At 59.0% G+C, this 11516-nt stretch overlaps 1 protein-coding gene across 9 annotated transcripts; it reads right to left on the reverse strand.

The window, feature by feature from the left end:
- Nucleotides 1–53: 53 nt before the first annotated feature.
- ADAM15 (ADAM metallopeptidase domain 15) lies at nucleotides 54–11408 on the reverse strand. 9 transcript variants are annotated; one of them, XM_032464121.1, is made up of 23 exons: nucleotides 11209–11407; nucleotides 9932–10038; nucleotides 9226–9302; nucleotides 8731–8809; nucleotides 8492–8568; nucleotides 8215–8407; nucleotides 7362–7427; nucleotides 7211–7279; nucleotides 6965–7134; nucleotides 6741–6825; nucleotides 6116–6264; nucleotides 5849–6023; nucleotides 5508–5600; nucleotides 5080–5384; nucleotides 4794–4995; nucleotides 4460–4537; nucleotides 3936–4008; nucleotides 3570–3708; nucleotides 3086–3155; nucleotides 2383–2454; nucleotides 1898–1969; nucleotides 1507–1631; nucleotides 1084–1412 (listed from the first exon to the last, which is right to left on the reverse strand). In XM_032464121.1, the coding sequence occupies exons 1-23, from the start codon at nucleotides 11285–11287 to the stop codon at nucleotides 1370–1372; spliced, it is 2598 nt and encodes an 865-aa protein (XP_032320012.1). In that variant the 5' UTR covers nucleotides 11288–11407; the 3' UTR covers nucleotides 1084–1369. The 9 variants fall into 9 exon arrangements, 8 of the variants coding, with proteins under 8 accessions (XP_032320017.1, XP_032320016.1, XP_032320012.1 ...); XM_032464120.1 differs by having other exon boundaries at nucleotides 2383–2457; XM_032464126.1 differs by lacking the exons at nucleotides 1084–1412; nucleotides 1507–1631; nucleotides 1898–1969 and adding exons at nucleotides 54–217; nucleotides 2226–2296 and having other exon boundaries at nucleotides 11209–11408.
- Nucleotides 11409–11516: the final 108 nt, after the last annotated feature.

Consider the following 11516-nt stretch of genomic DNA (forward strand, 5'->3'; position numbering starts at 1 on the left):
TGTGGGAAGGGGGGGGTGCCGAGACTCACAGGCCACGCCCCGGGATAACTTTCCACCAATGGGGGCGCGTCTCCGCCTCTTCATTCAAAGCCAACTCTTGTTAACCTTCTGTGCGCTGTATGGCGCGCCCGCTTAGCCAAGCTCTTTCCAAGGGGTGGTGAGGAGGGACGTATTCCACTGTCTAGGAGTTGTTTTAGAGAGGTCGTGTCTTTCGTGTCTGTATTAGTACAGGGTAGAAAGCCTTATTAGAACCTTGGAAGATTTAAGTATGGGCCCGCTCTTAGCCCAGAAAGAGGGAAGTGAGACGCGGGCGAGGATCCACGAAGCTTGTCCAGCCATCTTAGGCACCATTGCTCCTTTTTCTTTACACAGCTAGGGATAGCGCGAGAGGAAGGGATAAATCGCCTCCTGAGACCCCCCCTCACCCACGCAAAGAGACAAATCGCCTCCTGAGACCCCACCTCCTGAGACTCGCCCCAGTGGCGAGCTCGATGCCCATCTTGGGTTTGGCGCTTGTCCCTTTCGGCCTCACACCTTCGTTCTAGACTCAGGGGGTCTACGAGGCCCCAGTCTCAAAGACGAAGTAATGAGGTAGTTGTGGCGGGTACAAAGCACCTTTGTTCCCGAACCCTCAGGTGGGGGCGGGGGCGGGGGAGGAGGCAGGTGCGCGGCCTTGGGATCCTGGGAGCCGCCACCCCGCCCCACCCCAGCTCCAGGGCTCTGAGAACACCAGTCAGTTCCATTTTTCCCAGCTACTGGTCAGAGGGTGGGGATGGCGGGTCCAAAAGCTTGGCCGATTTGTCGATGGCCGCCGCCAGGGGCCACGCGGCTTTAGGGGTGATGACTTGGCAACTGGGGGTGTCAGAGGGCGTACAACTCCCTTTGTGGTACTGGATTGTGTAGAGAGTCACCCCAGACTGGGCAGAAACAAGCCGCGAGCATCCTGGGGACACTCGCTGACCCTGCTTAGGACTCTGGCCCTCCCTAGCCCATCTTCGTCTGAGGCGACAGCATCTCCTGGCGGCCAGACCTGGAATCGCGACAGGGGAGACCCTCCTTCCCTGAGCAGACAAACTTTTGAGGAACGCTCTCAAGACCTCACGTTTATTGCAACTGATCAGAGACCGGCTGTGCGCACCTCCCTCAGCCCCATCCAGCGCCCAGCCCCTCCCCAACCCCCAGCTGCCACTGCGTGGGCGGGTCCCCAGGGTGCTCCTCAACAGTGCGTGGAGGTGCCTGGTGTCTTAAGAGGCCTGCTCCATAGCGTCCAGGCTCCAGCTCCTTCAGTCATCGCGGGGGGACTCCAGGGGTCAGGCCCACCTCTTGAAGTCCTAAGTCCAGGTTAGAGGCAGCGGGACCTCAGGAGAGGTCAGAGGTAGAGCGAGGACACTGCTGGAGGCGGCGGCGCAGGCCTGGGGTGCGGGAAGCCGAGGAAAAAGTTCAGAGGTCCTCTTTCCTCAGACCACTCGCTCCGCCCACCGATCCTCAGCACCCTTCCTCCCCTACCTGGAGGGTACCACTGGGGGCGGGATTCCAGCTCCAGGGTCAAGCAGGTCACCCGAAGGGCGCTGGCCCTGGGGATCAGCAGGCAGTGGTTTTCTTGGGGGTGGGGGCTTGGTGGGCCCCTGAGACTGAGAGAGAGAAGGCAGAAGGCCAGCTTGGGAGGGGGTATCATGTTGCCCACTTCCGACAACACTGATGCTCAGGAACACCAGCTTGAGGGGCGGCACCAGAGGTCACCTTTGTCTCCAAACAAACCTGTCACCATTTAAGATGCCACCAGGTATGTGCCCCCAGGCACAAGGGTCATCTTGCCACCGGCACCACCGCCAAGGCTACTAGCACCACAGACCTGGGTGGGGGGAAAGGCTGTGCCCTTCTCTCCCCCCACTGTTACCTTCGGGCGCCTCACCACCGGGTCAGCTGGCAGAGGGCGAGTGGGGGGATTGGGTCGGTCAGCCAGCTCAGCCTGAACAGAGAAAGGAGCAGTGGCTATGAGAGCACAGCTAGGGGCAGTGGGCATGCAGTGGGTCTCCCTAGGGGTTCAGGTCAACATGCAAAGTCAGCCAGGGGGCAGGAGAGAACAGGGACATGCGCACAGGGCTTGAGTGCAGGCCAGCAAATGTCTGCGGGGAGAAAGGTGTGGGTCACCGTGGTGTCCCTGGCCGACTGCAGTCCCGCCACTGACCACCAGATGGTGGTAGAAACCAAGGCAGGAGGCTCACCCATTGCTGCTTCTGGGGCTCAGAGGGTCTGGAGGTTGAGGGGCACCCTGGTCCCCTAATGAAGAGCGCCACTGGCAGGGAACAGGGATGAGAACTGCAGTTGGGCACCAAGCCTCCCACCTGCCCTGGGCCAGGGCGGTGCCTGGTCCAGATTTACCTGGAGTCTCTTGGGCACAGGGTCAGGAGGCAGCGGCCTGGAGGGGGGTGCTGGGAAGCCAAGAGCACTAGTCTGCTGAGAAAGCAGGAGAAGCAGACAGGCAGAGTCGAGGTGGGGGTGGGGAAGAGGGAGCAGAGAGACAGATGTGGGCAGAGAGGTGTTAGTGCCCACGGAGGGGCAGCCAGGGCCCCAGGGGCAGTAAGGGTTCTGCGTGCGGTTATTCAGTTGCATGCAGAGTGGGTGACGAGTGGTGGTGGGACATGCAGACCACCTCCACACAAATACTCCTATCATCAGATCAGGGCTCAGGGCAGGGGCACTCACCAGCCCTTCTACACATGGTGACCTGGGCCTCGTCAGGTCCTGGCACACTGAAGGCCACTCTGAGCACCACCCCCTCCTGCCCTCCAGGAGTCACGGCTGGGAGCACAGGTAGATCCACCTTTCAAAGGCACCCGTTTGGCCAACTCAAAGAGCTCAGCACTGCCTCCTCTAGGAGACTGCCCCTCCCCAGTCCAGTCTGGACTCTGCTTCTCAGCCTGCAGCTAGGGGCGGGGCAGGGAGGGCTGGCCCTGACTCCTCTGACTGACTCTTGGGAAATGCAAGTCTTTCTGAGTCTAGAGCCTTCAGTACCCCCACCCCAGGGCCCAAGCTGAATGCCCGGCCAAGTTGGGGCCCTTTCTCCTCTGGCATACAGACCTACCTTGGCACCTGGCATCAGCAGGGCCCTCTGCGGGGGTCCTGGGCGTTCCGGAGGACCAGACTGGGCTGCCCTGAGCATGAAGAAAGGCAAAGAGGGAGAGGGCCCAGCCTCAGATGCTGTTCCCCACTCATACACGGCCCTTGAGTGGGGCTAGCCCTTTGTGGCCCCTTGACAGGAGCTTGTCTGTGGTTTAGGCGTAACTAGAAGTGGGAAGGGGAAGTTGATCAACCTGAGGGAAGGCCCCAGTTACTCAGCACTGGGGCTCCTGGAGAGAAATGGCCTTAGCATCCCAGCTGCCCCACGCGGGTCTATGTGTGATGTGGAGGGTTACGGGGCACATGTAAGGAAGAGAGGTATGTGGGGCTTGTTCCGGGGGACTTGGGCTCAAAACTAGGTGGCAGGGGCTGCGGAGGTGGGGGCAAGGCTCCAGAGCTGTTGTCTTCAACAGAGCTGTTGAGAAAGCTGGTAGCAGGGAGGCTGGTACCTGTATTGGCAGCTGGGTCCCTTGAGCTGGCAGATTCGCTGGCGCAGGCGGGCACGGTGCCAGTAGCTGGCACCAAGCAATACGAGGACCAGCAACAACAGGAGGCTGAGGGCCAGCCCTGTGGTCAGGGAGCTGGTTGCTGCGCAGGGGGTGGGGGGCAAGTTTGAAGGTAAGCAGGGCTAAGAACTCTACACCCAGGAAGAGGCAGGGTGGGGACTGGTAGGGCAGGGAGTGAGGTCAAGCAGTCAGAGAAGGTGAAGGGGTCAGGGGTCACAGAGAGTCAGGGAGCCAGCAGTGAGGGGGTCAGAAGAAGAGGGGTGGTGTAGGATGCCCTCCCAGCTGCTCCTACCCCCCACCCCATGCTACCTCTGATGTGGGTGGTGCAGTCCGGGGGTGCCCAGCCCTCCTCACAGCGGCAGTGTCTGTTGCTGTCGCAGACCTAGGAGGTACAGGTTGAACAATGAGAGGTCGTGCATTCTGGGGCCATGTTTCTCTGTCTCCAGCTTTTCAAGATCCCAGATGTTCACAACTGGAAGGCGTGCTGGGGATGATGGGATGGAGGGTGCCAGCACTCTCGAGAGGGAGGGACTCTTTATCAGTGCCAGAGGAAATTGGACTGAACTCACACTGTGAGTCTTTCTATATGCTGGGGACTTTACTAGAAGCTTTCATACTTATCTCATGTACCCACCGAAGTCGGTACTATTATTATGCCCATTACTTAGATGAGGAAGCTGAGCTCAGAGAGCTTAATAACCTGCCTCACGTCACATGGTTAAGAAGTGGTAGAGCAAGGATTAGAACTCAAGTGTGTCTGTTTCTAAAACCCATCATTCTTTTCCTCCCGGGAGGCTCCCTGGTCCCCATTCATCTCTCCTGTGCCAGCTCACCCCATGCCCATGGCATTTGCTTCGACATTCCTGTGCGCCCAGGATTTCCTCAGGCTGGCATCGATGGTCAATGCACACCTGCCCGATGGGGAGAGAAGAGCAAAGATCACATTCTCACAAAGCTTTTCTGGTACTGGGAGGCCAACATGGCCGAGGCCCACCCCACTTTTACAGATGGGGAAACCAAGGAAACAGGACTTTGCTCCATCTGAAGTAAGAATCTGAAGTCCCCTCAGAGTCTGCCTTTTGTCCTGGTGGATAGTGAGGCCTGGGCACTGCTTGCGGTAGTCCAGGTGTCCCTCCCCACTTGTTCTTGTCCACCCAGGCTGCTCACCAGGCCAGGACCACAGGCTGTGCCAGGCAGAGTCAGGAGGGGCTGGGCCACGTCGTTGCCCAAGTCCAGGTGGACCCAGCTGCAGTTCAACTTCTGCTGGGTCCCATTGTCTTCCAGCACCTCCCAGTGCAGATCCCGGGCTGAGCCTAGCAGAGGCTGGGCCCTCCCACCCTGGCACTGGAGCTGTCCGCAAATGGCATCTCTGGGGTTAGGGAGAAGATGCAGGGTCAGTGGGGCAGAGCCAAGACTCCCACAAACCCAGGAGGAGCCAGGTTGCCTCACTTGCCTGGGGGCACAGGACACATAGCTTCCATCAGGGTTGCGCCCACAGCTCCCAAAGGCATCCCCCCGAGTATTGGCAGTCAGGAGGCAAAGCGGCATGGCGGGCTGGGCCCCAGGTCCCCAGAGAGCTTGGCACTGCTGGGCATAGGAGGCACAACGCCCTTGCATGCACACAGCCTGTCCACCAGCACACGGCTCGCCGTCTCCCAGGCTGACATCAGGGGGGCACTGGGAGCTGTCTCCTGGGCAGAACTCGGGCAAGTCACAGTCACCTCTGGTAGGGCGACACTGCCAGCCAGCCGGGCGCAGCTGTGGAGGGTGGTTCAGCATCAGTGTGGGTGCTGGGCAAATCCAGCCGGGCCCTAGGAGTGACTTTTTCCACCCTGGCCCCTGGCAGGTGGGCTCTGGGTGGCCAGTTCAGTCTGCACCCACCTGGCAATTTTGACAACAGAGCCCATCAGATGCGCACTGTGCCCCTGGCCTCAGCTGGCAGGTGTGATAATCACAGCAGGGATCGGCGCAGTCCTGCGGGCCAGGGCACAGAGGGGCCGAGCATCAGAGCAGGCTGGGCCTGACAGCCTACCCCAACCCCTCCTCCCGGAGCCCGAACCCAGAAGGACACACGCAGCAAGTGAAAGCTAGAGCCCAACAATCCATGTGCTGTCCCCACAGACAGGGAGGTGGGGAGAGGGGCTCAGGAGGCTTGGACAGGGCTGATGCGCTGGGGTGAGGGCACAGAGTGAGTGGGGCAGGGCTCTGGGTGAGGAGCTCACATCTGGGAAGCCACAGTCACACTGCTCGCCGGGCTCCACCAACATATTTCCACAGATGCTGGCCATAGAGGGCAGAGTGGACAGCCGTTCAAAGAGGCATCTGCCCATCCCACCCAGGAGGGCTTTCTCCAGGGCCTGTCGGCTGCAGTTGCTGAAGTTCAGGCCTGGCAGGAAGCTGGGGATGGCAGCAAGGAAGGTTGGGGCTGTGGACTGCTCCCTGCTCCCTGTCCCTGCCCTATCCCCTCTCTCCATCCTGCAGCTACTCACTCTGTGGAGGCCTCCATGATGCAGCTCTTGGCTGGGGCGGGACCTGGACAGGGGCAGCGGTTCCCAGGTGAGTCGTGGTCCAGGCCTAGGCTGTGGCCCAACTCGTGGGCTATTGAGGAGGCAACTCCCAGGATGCTTGTGGAGTGGTCCTGTCGTTGGGGAGGGGATAACCCAGGTCCAGCACCAGCCTGACTGCTCCTGTTCTCTCCTCATCTGACCTCTTGGGCACTCAGCAGGCACCGCCTTCCTCCTTAATTGCTTCTCAAGTAGGGGGGAACCCAGGCCTGGGTGGCAGGAATCCTGGGTGGCAGGAAACCTGGGTTCTAGCTCAGCCCTGTCCCTCTCCCTCACTATGTGACCCTGGGGGAGCACCTCTGTTCTCTGGGCCTCAGCCGTCCCTTTATCCCCCAAGACATGGGAAGAGCTTATAGGTGAAGACTGTGTACACTAATCAACTGGCCATAGGCGAGGGGTACCCTGACAGCAGAGCCCACATCATGAACCCCTGCCCTCTATACCCTCAGCTTTGCAGTTGATAAGTTTGTAGGGGGTTTCGGTGAATAAATCGTACCACAGTTGGGAGGAACTGAATCAGGAACAGGAAGGAGATGTGGAAATAGCTCACCATGTTCACACCTCCTGAGAAATCAGGAGAGCAGATGGAGTTCTGAATGGCCATGCCCACCGTGGGCCCAGAGAATGAAGTAGCACTGTGGGATCGAGAGGTCAAAGGTCAAGGCCCAAAGCCAAGGTGGCCAGAGCTTCAGGGCCTTGGGTAGGGAGTTGGAGTGTGAAATTGGCCAGACTGGGGCTGAGCTGAGCTCTGCTGGCTGAGCCTGGGGGTCTTACGTCACCAGCTGGGCACTGTCGTGGGGCAATCGAGGCAGCAGGTCTGACCGGCGCCAGCGGAGGAAGCTGTCTAGTGTGAGAGCTGGGTCCTGGCTTATCTCTATCAGGTCGCGCTGGGCCCAGGCCTCCAGGCCAACTAACATCACTCGGACATTCAGAGGCCGGAAGAACTGAAAGAGAACTGGGGTTCAGGAGAGGGGTTCCCAGGGTCAGGGGCCATAAGGATGCTGCTGGCCTGACACTCACTGTGTCCAGGAGGAGGACTACTTCCAAGGTACGGTTCAGCAGGCTCTGGAAGTCCCGGTACCTCTGGACCTGTGGGTTACGAGAGGTGACCATGAAAGGTGGCAGGGCAGGCAGAGGTCAGGGGAGGACATGCAAGGGCCGGCAAGCTCACCTCAGAATGGTCAGCCACAATCACCAGCTCCACAATCTTGGTCTCTGTCACCACATCCCGCCTCCACTGTGGACAAGAGGAGGGAGCATGTGGCACCCCCACCGCTCACCGCCAGCAGCCACATGGGGCTGACCAGGCTGTGTCCACGCCCACCTTGTGTGGCTAAACAGGAGAGTGAAGAGCCCATTTTACAGAGAACCACTGAGAGGCTGAGAGGCCAGGGACTTGCCCAAGGTAGAATAATTGAAGGTTATGAAGCTGGGAGTAGAGCACTCCTTTTCTGGCTTCAAATTTAGGGCTTTTCCCAAATTTAAAAACATAATAATAGCCAACACCATCAAACACTTAACATATACCAGGCAGAGTTCTAAGCATTCACATATATATGCATGTATATACATTCATTTAATCTTCACAGTAATCCTATAAAGTAAATAGTTTTATTATCCGCATGGAGTAAATTAGGAAGTTGGACTCTCACTGCTCTGTGATTGGTAACTATGTGTTCTCTCTATCCAAGTGAGAGCTCTCTGCATATGGATCATAAGCCCCATGAGGAGTTTGAGTCAAGTGCCTGCATCTAAATCCTGGCTATACTATTTATTAGTTGAATGGCCTTGGGTAAGTCATTTAACTTCTCTGAGCCAGTTTTCTCACTAAAATAGAACCATGGAGACCATCTGCCCCCCAGGGTTGCTGGTAAGAGTAAAAGAGATAATGTTTACAAAGTGTCTGGTACTGGGAAATCACTCCATTAGCAGGAGAGGTTGTTACTGTGGACAAATAGCTCTGAGGGCCAGGAGGCCAGCCCTGGGGACAACAGAAGCCCAGCGCTCCTGCCATTCATCCTCACCCGGTGACTGTGATGCTGTCCCAGGGGGCGCGCTGGTGGAGCCTGAGTGAGCACAGATGCAGGCCTGCTCAGGGCACAAGTGTGGCCTGGCAGGAGGAGGTCTTGGATCCGGGAAATAACAGGGGAACCCTGAAGGTCCCCAGGCCCCAGATCCAGGACGTAGCTTCTCTCTGGGGACAGGATCACTAAGCCCCTATGAAAAGATGCAGGAAGTCAGAAAACTTTTCAGCTCGTGTACCCTCACTCTCTTCACCTTCAAAGAATTGAGCCCCTGTACCTGAGCCCAGAGCAGGTGCAGACAGAGACCCAGGAGTCGGCATGGCCCTGCACACTTCCCTGGTAGCAGCAGTCCTCCTACAGCAGAGAAACATGAGTGCCAACTTGAAGGACAGGCCAGGATTAGAGCCCAGGAGACTAGCCTGTTGGTGAAGAGATGCAATGTCCTCCCACATCCTCCAGGTGCCCCCTCCCTTCTTCCCTCAGGCCAGAAGCAGGGCATGAGACAGCCTGACTCACCAGAGTGTGTCCCTCACTGACCACCCGGGTGCCATCAGGCTGGTACCATACCAGGGTTGGGCGGCCTGAGACTAGGTCCCTGTGAAATGAAGAAAAAGGAGGGCAGTGTCAGCTGTCTCCCAGGATGGTGCAGTGACAGCCTGAGGACTGGAGTTGGTAAAGGGGTGGCTGTGGGCCAGGCAATCCCCCCAACCTTCCTGCTTCCCCTGGAGTCAGCAGAGTATAGTGGCTGGGCCACAAACTCTGTCAGGCTATGGGGGTTCCTAACTGGTTCTCCCCACACAATAGCTGTGTGACCTTGGACAAGTTATTTAACCTCTCTGTGCCTTGACTGCTTCATATATGAGAACAATAATAATAATAATACATAATAGTATCTACCTTATAGGGTTGTTATGAGGATTAAATGAGTTCAAGCTCTTAGTACCTGGCACATCGTAGATGCTATATAAATGTTAGTCATGTTATTATTAATGTTACCACTATCATCATTACCTATTCTGTAGCAGCTCCAGGATATGACTCTCACCATCCAATTCCAATTTGATCCGCAAAGCCTCAGGCAGACTGGTCTGTGGGCACCAGAGGGCATGTCACCTCCCTGGCCCTGCCCGAAACTCCTATCTTCTCTAACCAGAAAATCTCAGGCCCTTAGGAGAGCACCAACGATTAGATCACTGGTGGGGGGATCCCGAGGGAGGGGCCAGGAAGCCCTGCCTGGCCTGGGGCATTGTTCTGGGGGTTTGTGTGGGGAGGTCAAGGAAGGTATCCGAGCTGCCCCTTCTCGGCTTCCTGCCCAGAGAGGAAGCATCGTGGAGGACTCGGTGTAGGCCCCAGCCCTTCCTCTGACTCAGCTTTAGAATTGGGAGGGGAGGGTGTTTGGTGAGGCCTCTCCAAGTCCCCCCACTGAGGAAACTGACAACATGAGACCAAGAAAGCAAGTTTGGCCTCAGAATTTCCCAGAGGAGATGGATGGGTTGGGTGGGGCTGAGGCGGACAGATGTGTGTGTAGAGGGGAGAGGGAGGTAAATGAAGCCAGGTGCTGGGGTGTGGAGGGAGAGGCAGCCAGACCTGGGATGGCCATGCTACTGTGAGGTCCACGCGCCAGCTCCTCAGGTAGACTTTACCTTGAGACACCTGGTTATTCAGGGTGATGGGTGGTGGAGGTGTATTTCTTTATTGAGGGGAGAGGGAGGCTCACCTGAAGCACCTCTGCTAGGCTGAGCGTGAGGTTGTCCTCAAGGATCTGGGGCTCCAAAGGCCCAAACAGAGCCCCCTCTGGCCTTGCCTGCTCCTCCTCAGCGCCACCTGCAGGGTCCCGACGACACCCCAAGAGAGTGCTGAGAGAGTCAGCACCAGGGCTGGTGCCCTCAGACCCACCTGGCTCCTAGTACCTTAAGGCCTTTCTCTGCTTGAAGGACTGCTGCATTGCATGCTGGGACTTAAAGGAGAATACTGGGGGGTGGGGGTCTGCTCTCCAATTTTTCCCTTTCATGCCACCAACCCATCCACAAGTCCCCAGAGAAAGAAGTTCAGTTTAACCAGCTTGTGGCCGCTCCCTGTCCCCCTCAGGCAAATCCCAGGTTCTCACGGGGACCCTCTCCCTGTTCCCACTCCCTCCCAACTCCCCCCCAGGAACGCCCACGCTCAGGACTGGGCGAAGCCGTGTGGCCGGGTGCCCACTCACCCTCCCTTTCCTCACATCAGAGATGCGGGGAACGCCCATTTCTGGGTGAGCAGTGCAAACACCCCCCCTCCCAAAATATCCCTCATGCCCAGTCAGGCACACCCGCTCCCCACAGCCTCCGCTTCCTCCCGGAGTCCGCCCCCCTCCCCACAATGGCCCTCTCTCCTCCGGACACTCCACCCCTGCCTGCCCTCTCGGCCCCCAGCCCAAGACAGCAGCGGGAAGTGAAAGTTCCAAAGAGGAGTCGGTGTCCCAGCCTCTTTCCTGGCCAAATCTCCCCTCTCCTGGCTTTTCCCGGGCCCTCTCCCGCCGGGTTTCTGGTGGCATCAGCCCCAGAATGAGGGGTGCCTGGCCGCTCAGGTCTGGGATGAAGGGCCAGGAAGAATCCTCTTCGCCAAACCCTACAAGCCGTGCCTACTCGGCGCCCTGGCACTGGGTGGAACCGTCAGCTAGGCCCCAGAGGAGCGAAGGCGTCAGTCCTGGGGAGCAGCTACCCTCTCCAGCAATTCTCAGAGGGCGCTGGGCTAGGCGCCTCGGTGCCTGGTCCCAGAGCCTGAAAGTGTCCGCGGGGACCGTGCAGAGGATGACCGGGCAGGGACCGCCGGCATCCCCTCTCTTTCCCTCTCCATTGCCCAGTCGCTGGGCCCTTGGCCCAGGATAGCAGATCTGGGTGGGATGCGCTCTGGTTTGGGTCTCCCACGGACTCTGGCCGACCCCAGGACACCAGTGCCTCCCGACTTCCCTGCGAGTCCTCCCAGTCCGCCCCCGGCCCACTCCAGGCCGGTACTCACCTATATCTGGAAGCGGCCGGGAGGGCACCGGGCTGCCCGCGCCCAGGAGCCCCAGGGCCCAGAGCAGCGCCAGCCGCATGGCAGCGGCGCCCGGGGCCGGGCGAGGACAGCAGGTGCTGGGCCGCGCGCCGAGAAGCCGCGGCGGCCGGGTCGGCTTCGCGTACCTCGCCTCGCAGCGCAGCCACCAGGCCCGCCCGCCCCGCCCGGCCCCTCCCACCCAGCCCGGGGCCAGGCTCCGCCCCCGAGGCTCCGCCCTCGGAAAGGCCCCGCCCCGGCCTCGCGCCTCGTCTTGAAGAGGCCAGGACCCA

This window comes from Camelus ferus, chromosome 21, assembly GCF_009834535.1.
Source record: "Camelus ferus isolate YT-003-E chromosome 21, BCGSAC_Cfer_1.0, whole genome shotgun sequence".
In the NCBI taxonomy this organism is placed as follows: Eukaryota; Metazoa; Chordata; class Mammalia; order Artiodactyla; family Camelidae; genus Camelus; species Camelus ferus.